General features: G+C 40.6%; 1 protein-coding gene across 2 annotated transcripts; it reads right to left on the reverse strand.

Moving 5' to 3' along the window:
* Positions 1-47: 47 nt before the first annotated feature.
* On the reverse strand, positions 48-8,947 carry ints14 (integrator complex subunit 14). Of its 2 annotated transcripts, none has more exons than XM_084059321.1 (12): positions 8,905-8,947; positions 7,147-7,435; positions 6,787-6,894; positions 6,519-6,674; positions 4,386-4,504; positions 3,611-3,753; positions 3,430-3,522; positions 3,046-3,193; positions 2,466-2,599; positions 1,875-1,993; positions 823-888; positions 48-603 (listed from the first exon to the last, which is right to left on the reverse strand). In XM_084059321.1, exons 2-12 carry the CDS (start codon positions 7,366-7,368, stop codon positions 370-372), a joined length of 1,542 nt encoding a protein of 513 aa, XP_083915447.1. In that variant the 5' UTR covers positions 7,369-7,435; positions 8,905-8,947; the 3' UTR covers positions 48-369. The 2 variants fall into 2 exon arrangements, with proteins under 2 accessions (XP_083915447.1, XP_083915446.1); XM_084059320.1 differs by having other exon boundaries at positions 8,901-8,945.
* Positions 8,948-9,073: the final 126 nt, after the last annotated feature.

A 9,073-nucleotide genomic window follows, 5' to 3' on the forward strand; every position in this document is an offset into this window, starting at 1 on the left:
GTGGCAGTTTGATACGGAATAAAGGTTCTCAAATAAAACCGTCAAGCTCATGAAAAAGACTATATTTGGAACAGTGTTACAAAATCTATATACACACAGTACACCAACAATTACAACATGGACCTTGTGTTATTGAGCAGGTTTTGCTATCGTGGGTGACATGGGACTAAATGACCAGTGTATACGGCATTTGAAACAATTGTTCTTTGTTCTGCTGACCACTTGCAAAAACCTGCTTTCTCCTAATCGTGTATCCACAGTCCGCACCATTGACATAAACAGTCTGACTGTCAAAAAAAAGAAAAAAGCTCAATAAAAATATTACAATAAAAATATGAAAGTGTGCTAATGCAGTCCATTGTTCCAGACTCAGCTTGAAAAGTCTGTATGCATGGGAGCGATGTTGTGGTCAAAAGCGGCATACTGGGAGTCGCCAGTGCTGGCCAGTTTGAGCTGCTGGGCGGCATGGGACAGCTGGAAAGCTGCATCTGGGTGTGCCGAGTCTGGCAGCAGTGTGCACTCCCGCTCCAGCAGCTCACCCACTCCCTTCAACAGCTCCCAGAAACCAAAGGCCAAGGCAGCCTTCCGCAGACGGTTCAGCTCCTGGTGCGTTCACAGAAACACAACAACCAGTTAATAACGAGCTTAAAAGCTGATCTGCTTTGGTAGTTATTCCCATAAATAACAGAAATATATGGTATACCTTTAAAATATACAAAAATGGCTGAAAATATATTTGAGAGAAATTAGACCAGCAATCTATAATAATAATAACATTGTGTTATAGAAAATAGTTTTTTTTTCCCCCAGCATGGGTTTTACCTTATAGAATGTTTGAGTCTTCTCTGGCAGTTTCCTGGCATTCCTCAGGATCTTCTGCACGTCAGTCTGTGGAGCGATATGCATCTATATTTATGCAGGGTTCTAAGTATGGGTGGGTGAGTCGGTCCTTCTAACACATTGGTCTCAAACAACATATCAACAACAAGTGATTGATATGACAATTTCTGTACGGCTATTAACACCAGAGGATGAACCCTACTGATTTTGGTTACCCCATGGCCAAGTGCCACCATTCGAGTGTGTCATTTCGACAATGTTATACTGTCTTGATATCTGGGAGGTTGAGGCTGTCAAAATGGATGAACAAAAGCGCAAGTTGGTGTGGTGGAATTATGGGCAAAAGACTTTGGCTGCAGTAGCTTCAACATCTATAGTACACCCCCAACAGGGTGGCAGCATGGTGTCTAGGGGCTGCAAACGGGATTTCAGAATCTTGTCTTGTTATACTCCACATTTTGCAAATATTAATTTAACTTCCTCCAAATCACTGGGTTTCACTCTGGCATGGTTAGCGAGAACATGCTGATGTACGTACATTGTGGTACCCCTTTAACGAGGGTTGTGGCAGCTACATTAAATTGCTTTCAGGGTTAAAAGGTAGGTTAAGTGGTGTTATGGTCAAAACAAAACGTTTTTTCTGAAAAGATTTAACCTCTATAGTATATTCATATAGTAATCATTGCTATTGGAGTGTGTGTTCAGTAACAGGGGTCTTGTGTACAATGAGGGTTGCCAATATCACCCAATCAGGAGAGAGTACCCAATTACCGTTATATTTGGGGCGGGCATAGCTGAGTGGTTAGTGAGCCCGCCTGGGGAGCCTGTTACTGAACAAACACTCTATAACAGTGAGTAGTATATTAATATAGAGTGACACTTATTTTAACAACAACAAAAATATTTTGCATTACTGAAATATTTTACCAATGAAAGAAAAAACGAACAAACAGAAAAGGCACAATTAAATCATCCGGCAATTGGAAAAAAAAAAAAAAAACGTTGAAGACCACAAGCAACTGCAGGTAACATACCTGAAGCCCACTGGCTTTAATCCAAACAGTGACATTCTGGGCGTAGCTGCGTTTAATCGACGGCTGTACGGGGAATGGACTTTTACTATCATCTTCTCCATAGGGATTTTCAGCAGCCTCTGAAACAAGAATCCTCTCATGTAAAATGGGAATCAAGCCAGACTATCACAGGCACACAGGAAACAGATGTAAATATTTAACTCATTGATAATGATAACTGATAATGTACACAAAAGCCTTTGAACTCTCAACTGGACTATACTGGACTACGGACTAGTGTGTCATCAGTCAAATAAAACTTGGGGAGTCTAACAATAATATGTTTATTTGGTGTAATAATGACAACGCCAGCAGTTAAAACACTTTTGGCAAAGTGTTCTTTTAAACAGTGGGGCATAAAATACTGGTGTAGCCAAGCTTCACCTGTCAGTCAAATCCACCAATGGCAGGTGCCATTTACTGGTCTGCCCACAAAGGGCTCGCTAAAAGTATGCAGATAGGTTACTAGCCGCTTTCTCGAAATGTGTGTGCTGAAGAGAACCTTGACTTCTATTAACCTTGTGTGCCAGCATAGTGGGAACAGGAGGTTACCTGATATTGGTCCCAGCTGGCAGACTTTCCCTAGCCAGGGTAAAGGCTCTGGACCAGGCTCAAACAGAGACATCATCAGGTTAGACTTCTTCTTGCTGTCTGCCTGGGAGTACAGCATACCGTACCAGTCTGGCCTGCAGACAGATTATTAGTACCCTAATAACATTTAGACATTTCACATGATCTACATGAATATGTCAAATTGTTGCTGTTGGGAAGAGACCTTGTAACTCTTTGTATGTTTTTTTCATAAATGAATGCCCTATTTTATAGTCTATCCTTCATCGTATGACAGTGTCATGAAAAAGTATTGAAAATATATATATATATTGGAAAAATCGAAAATGGTATGGGACACCAAGTCGAAAGTGGGTAAGTCTGTTTGTGGGTTATAAATAACCAATAAAAAGTATTATCAAGACCATGTGACTAAATAATAACTACATTGGATCCATTGGAAAAAAAGGTTCTTTTTTCAATTTCCTGAAAAGTAATGTTTTAGGACATACAAGGTTTCTGCCCGAAAGCGATGAAATGTGTTCAAGTTTAGTAGATCATATGAAGCATCGTTTTTACTCACGCCACTTGGACCAGCGCCACCATGCCCTCCACCTTCAGACTGCCATGTAGAAGGACACAGAAATTAGGGCTCTTCCCTGCCATCTGACTGGCCGAGGCCTCCTCCTCGGGCTGCTCGTCTGTGGCTCCTGTGCCAACTTCATCCACCTCTGTAATAACAACGCCCATTAACCACATAAATCCTAGCAGCTCTATTCTGGGCATGTCACAATAGGCGAAGATTCGGTATATTAGATGAACATTTAGCAAAAATAGACAAAGCGTCTACGAGCATTAAGCTAAAATAGCAGATCTACAAGCTCACAATGTGTCACGGCACATTGTGAGCATTGAGAGCCCATTTCTAATAACGGTAACATGCCTTCGAAAATGTTGTACCACAAACCTTTATTTACAGCAATGGGTAGCACTAGATGTCTGGATATGACGGGGGGACTGGAGATGTCGCCGATCTCAATGAAGCCCACAATCTCCAAATCTGCAACAAATATATCAAATGATATAATAAACACTTGTGATAGAAGCCTCTATTGTAGGAACTGCAATGGGCAAGCAAGATGGGTTACTTGTATTGACAGTTCTGGGAATGGGGTCCACCTCCTCATCCACCACTACAGGCTCTGGTCGAGGGAAGACCTGTACATCTGAGGACAGGTTGCCACAGTGGAGCACAGCATGTAAGGGGGAGTATGCATGGTCAATCAGTCTCCTGGAGGAAATGGAGCAGATAAGGTGGATAAGAGGTGTGTCACAAAAATACGTTTTATAATAATACCCACCATGTGCTATGATTTCATGGCTGGAAGACGTGTTTGTTGTGTCGTAGGGGTCGTAGAGGTGTGCTTTCCCAAACCTACACTGAGCTTTCTTATTGACATTATTGCATGTTCTTTACTGGCCGCTCTGGAACTTACTGGACAAGATGTCCAGTAATGTCACAAATTAAACCCAAACAGTGTGGTGTGTCCATGACAATACTTTGCCATTTTTAGTTGCATTAAGGGCCTGGAACCAGCTTTTCACCCCAGAAATTGGCATAAATCATACATCATATGAGTCAGAACTGTTTTATGTAGTCTTTCGTGTAATAACTACTACATTTCTTAATCAATATCTTACAAAACAGTCGTCCTCAAACTGTTTTGTTCATGTGATAACCTATTCCTTCCACCATGAGCAGCGCAGAATACACTCAGTGCCACATCACGCCCTGACATTACCAGCATAGCTTAAATACACGGCGCTCCCATTGAAAACATAGTATAGCTCAGGAAGAAAAATGCCTTGCTGGACACAGCTCCTATGAGAAGCCACAGGCATTAATTGTAAACACAGACATACCCAAACATGGCCTGTACACTCTTCAAGCACAGCGGTCCCTCCATGGTGAAGATCTGTCCCTCTCCTCCACTGAGATTAAGTAGTTCCTCCAAGTTGTCCATAGTGTCAGTCATCTGCAGCTAGAGTTACAAAACAGAGAGTGGTTCACTTTATAACAACCAAGGCACAACCAGGATGTATAAAACCAGAATCAGGCAAACATGAACGTGAAAAAAGATCAACCACATCAAAGCACATGTCCTCCACTCAAAGCTTTGTGATAGGGGGAGAATGGAAACTGAATTTGAGTTGGCGCCTAGTGGCCGCATTCAAAGTCAAACTGGAACTGTGGGGATGGCGAATGAACAGCAGCATATTTTGACATGTTCCAAACATTAGCAGGGATTTGGGGAGACTGACTGAGACCTTCCTTCTCCCAGCTGGTGCATGATCACATATGTTTACAGTCAGTGGAGTTCGAGTGTTACTTCCAACCCACCAAAGACCCACAAAGTGCAAGCTTTGTAAATGAAAAACCAACAAGAGACCTTATTTTCCATACAAGCACAAGAGAAGAGACAACTATATACAAAATATTTGTATGCACGTATAAAGAGAGTATATATTGTGGGTTAATAATGAATAAGCCTAAGTTATTTCAATTTTTTTTTTCTTTGTTTTTTTTACAATCAATGGTAAAAAATCAGTTCTTCCAAAGGCCCTTGACCAACCTTTCCCACAAAGGTTTGTGTGCAACTTTTGGACATATCCTATTAAATCAGTCAAGGACACAAACAATAGCTCTTTGTTTTAGGTAACTAGACTAAACCAAACCAAACCACACCAACTCACTGGTGAATTCTTAAGTTTTCACAAACTCCTCTAGGTGGCAGCATCACCCTACGCCTAGGAGGCCAATATAAGTGAAATGCAAACCCATATACAGTACATACTCGCCAAGGAATAAATGTTCTATCAGTATATATTCTTATGTGAACAACAAATATTGCAAGGACGGAAAAACATGTCTTACACTTAAGCCCATTGCATACTACACTAGAACAGTCCAAGTTTGTTCGGTTGGCCCAAAACTATAGGGTGGGCAGTCTCAGAGCAGATTTTGTTGTTCAGTGGAGTAGAGATGTTGTTATTAGCCGAACTAGTTCGGCTACTGTGATTGGTCAGAACTTGGTCAGACGTTCAAGATGGGCGTGATATATTGAGTTTTGTTTCTGCATTCAGCCCAGCTTAATACTATCAACAGTGAAGAGTGAAAAACAGTGATAGTTTGGAAGAGACACTAGCCAACTTCCAGGAGGTACAAACACTTCTGCAATCTCTCTCTAGTGACCATTCATAAACACAACCTAGCGCTAGAAAGGGCAAAACCTCCATAAATTCCCCAAAGCATGTTGCGATATCCAGGTATTATGCTGGCTGTAGTCTACACTGACCAATGACCAATAGCATGAGCTGTGGTGGGCGGGGTCTGACTTCCAAATGTGTTCTGTGGCAGACTGGCGGTATGAATTGCTATTTGCCTGTCAACCGTTTTTCGGTTCGGGGAACCCTCCCAAACCGAACTGTTCTAGTGGAGAATGCAGCTACCTTTAGCAGTTCTAACATTACATTAAAGACCTGAATGTTTTGACCAAGACTACTACAGAAATGTAGTAGAACGTTGCAAAATCCATTAAATCTATTCAAATGAAATTGCTCTATAGTGCTTGCCAACGTGTCGTCACGTAAGGCCATTTAGATTGATGCCCTTAAATATTGCCTTGATGGGGTGGCCAGTTAAGTGTGTCAATCATATGATGTGTGCTGCATCTCATTCATTATAGGACCCCCTCGAAAACGAGATGCTACATCTCAAGGGGTTATTCCTAATAAAGAATTTCAATCATCATTCCTTCTCCCCACCTTGATTGAATACTTGATTAGTCAGAAATGTAAACAGCGCAGAGTACAGTGAGACATTTAGGCTAAAAGGATAACACAGTGTCACTTCACTGTCCTGTCTATAAAGAAGCACAAAATGCAATCCTACCCCAGCTCGCAGAATTCAGTGCTAGTGTAGCAGAGTGGCTCGTTACAATTGCAATTCAGAATTAATGTGATTAAAAAACACAATAAAAAATAAAGACTCAATACCTCCTCTGCATTGGCGACACACATGATGAACAGCTTGGCAGGAAAAGGGAAGGGGAGTGGGAACTTCTTGTCTTCTGCACGGTGCTTCAATGTCTGCAGGGAATGACGCAAGGAGCCTTTTCCAATACCAAGAGACCCATCTGTCACCAGCACCAGCTACAGGAAAAACAAAGGCTAATGTGGATGAGAAGACTATCTACATCGTGGTTGCTTTACCTCATTCTATTACAAATGAACCAGTGATCAAGGTGGAGAGACTGAAGAATACCTGACAGGGACAGGAACTGCCCCACTCCTGCTGCACTATGTTGCTGACTCCGTTGAGAGCTGATTCAAGACAAGTTTTGTCATAGTCTTCCAGATTGCTCAGAGCCTCCTGTAAAGGATTGATAATTGACAGATAACGGACTAGTCCCAGAAATATTCCCAGAATATTAGTTCCAGTGTCAACAGGAATATAATCATTACACACACACACACACACACACACACACACACACACACACACAGGCAATAAAGTGACATGCAATGTGATGCTCGACACATAGCGTGTCACAACAAAGTGATGACCAATGAAAATATGTTATTTTGGTCGAGCACTAACGCTGCAGAACAAATGTGGCTTTACCTGTAATGTGTTGTAATCTCTGGTGAAAGGCACCAAAAGCTCGTAGAGGGAAGAGAAGGCCACCAGTGATGTGAACTCCAAACGGTAATTTACAGCCATGTGTTCAAACAACATGGTGAGTCCATGAACAGCCAAGTTCTTCCTCTGAAACTCTTCGTTGACTTCCAATGACACTGGCCGTGTCATGGACAAAGACACGTCCATCAGCACCACAGTCGGCATGGCTCCTTTCTACAATGACTTCTTAAAGCAGACTGGAGTTGTTATGGCAACGTGTAACGTATTCCAGCTGTATGGAAAACACAGGTAGATTATTACTTTGACTGTCTCAGTTGTTCAGTTAACATTGTTACTGCTGGCATCAGGTCATTGTTTATTTTTGTGTATTTGTCCTTCTAGTGGCATGTCTCTTGGGGGCGCTCTATGTGTGTTCTATGTGTTTTTCAAGTTTTCCAATTAGGTGTCACTTGTTACAGCTGTGTTTTTGGTAATCAAGTATGTTGGTGACACCTGTTATGCTGGAGAAGAGGGCAGCAGCACTCATTCCACTATGAGAGAGCAGGAGGAGAGAAGGAGAGTTTAACAGAAAGAAAGAAATTAAAGTAAAATAGAAGAAAGTGAAATAAAAGAATGTAAAGAAGAGAAAAGCAAAGGTTTTGCAGAAAGACTGAGGTATCCAAGTCGACCCCACCCCCATTCGTGTGCAAGCAGGCAAAGTGGTCGGTAATTGTTGTGAGTCTGTGAAAGTCATGTACATTATTGTGAATGTCAGAATGCCCAAGTTGGTGTTTTGTTTTTTGTCTTTCTGTATGTATTGTCAGTTCTACGTTGTTTTGAAGTGAATAAACACCAGTACAAGGAACCTGAGTCTTACATGCGTCGGATGGGAGTCACAGACAAGTTAGCTATAGCTGCTCAGAAGTGACAAGGGGGCAGAGGTGTAAAGTAACTAAGTACATGTACTCAAGTACTGTACTCTAGTACAAATTTGAGGAATATTTACTTTACTGGAGTATTTACTCCAGTAAAGACGTAGTGAGTACTTCTACTCACTACATCTCAGAGGCAAATACTGTACTTTTACTCCTATACAAATATTTTAAAACTTTAGTTACTAGTTACTCATTTTGATTATTATTACAAAATATAAATGAACCACTTCAGCCCTATATATATTTCGGCCATTTGAAAATAGCAGATCTACAAGTAGATCTTTAAAATATTTTAAAACATTGTATACATTTGAAAACTTGTGAAATAGGACATTCTGCATAATGAGTACTTTCTACTTTTGGTACTTTAAATACATTTTGATACCAATACTTTTCACTTTTACTCAAGTAAATTCTAAATTCCGGACTTTTTTTTAGTATAGAATTGATACTTTTACTTGTGTGAGTACTTTTTCCACCACTACAAAGGGGCTTAACGTTGTTAAACATAACTGAACGTTAATGTTTGTTTATTTGGAGTAATAAAAAACTCTACATTCCTCAGTGTAATTTCACTGTTGTATTTTCATATATTGAATGATATATAAGACAGCTTTGAGCTTTTGTTTGCCAGCTAACGTTGCAACATAGCAAAGCCACTACTTCATTTAGCATTATGTAACCTTAGCTTGTATCAAAGAAACAAATATCCCAACACTGAAACCGGTGTTGATTCGTTAAATTGGATGCAAGAGTAAAAAGGCACAAACATGTACATGGAATGCAAACTATAATGTAAACAAAGTAAGCAACAAATCATACATGCCTGCTGCTGTCAACGTTTCAATCGCCATGAACAAGTCAGACTCTCTCTTTCCCAGGTGTTTTGACCAGGTGGGCGTGGTTTTGAAGATTTACATTATTATTGATTTTTTTCACAATTATTAATTAAAAAAATCTAAATAAAAAAGGCATTAAAAAAACTTTAGAAGTAG

The sequence above is a fragment of the Gymnoscopelus microlampas genome, assembly GCF_963454915.1.
Source record: "Gymnoscopelus microlampas genome assembly, chromosome: 6".
Taxonomy (NCBI): Eukaryota; Metazoa; Chordata; class Actinopteri; order Myctophiformes; family Myctophidae; genus Gymnoscopelus; species Gymnoscopelus microlampas.

Bases quoted from the DNA above. Each gene is read 5' to 3' on its own strand.
- ints14 (XM_084059321.1), bottom strand. From the start codon at position 7,368: ATGCCGACTGTGGTGCTGATGGACGTGTCTTTGTCCATGACACGGCCA. The intron at 6,675-6,786 runs GTATTCTTCAGT...TTTTTCCTGTAG, and splicing joins GCAGTTCCTGTCCCTGTCAG to CTGGTGCTGGTGACAGATGG. The intron at 604-822 runs GTAAAACCCATG...TGAACGCACCAG, and splicing joins AGACTCAAACATTCTATAAG to GAGCTGAACCGTCTGCGGAA.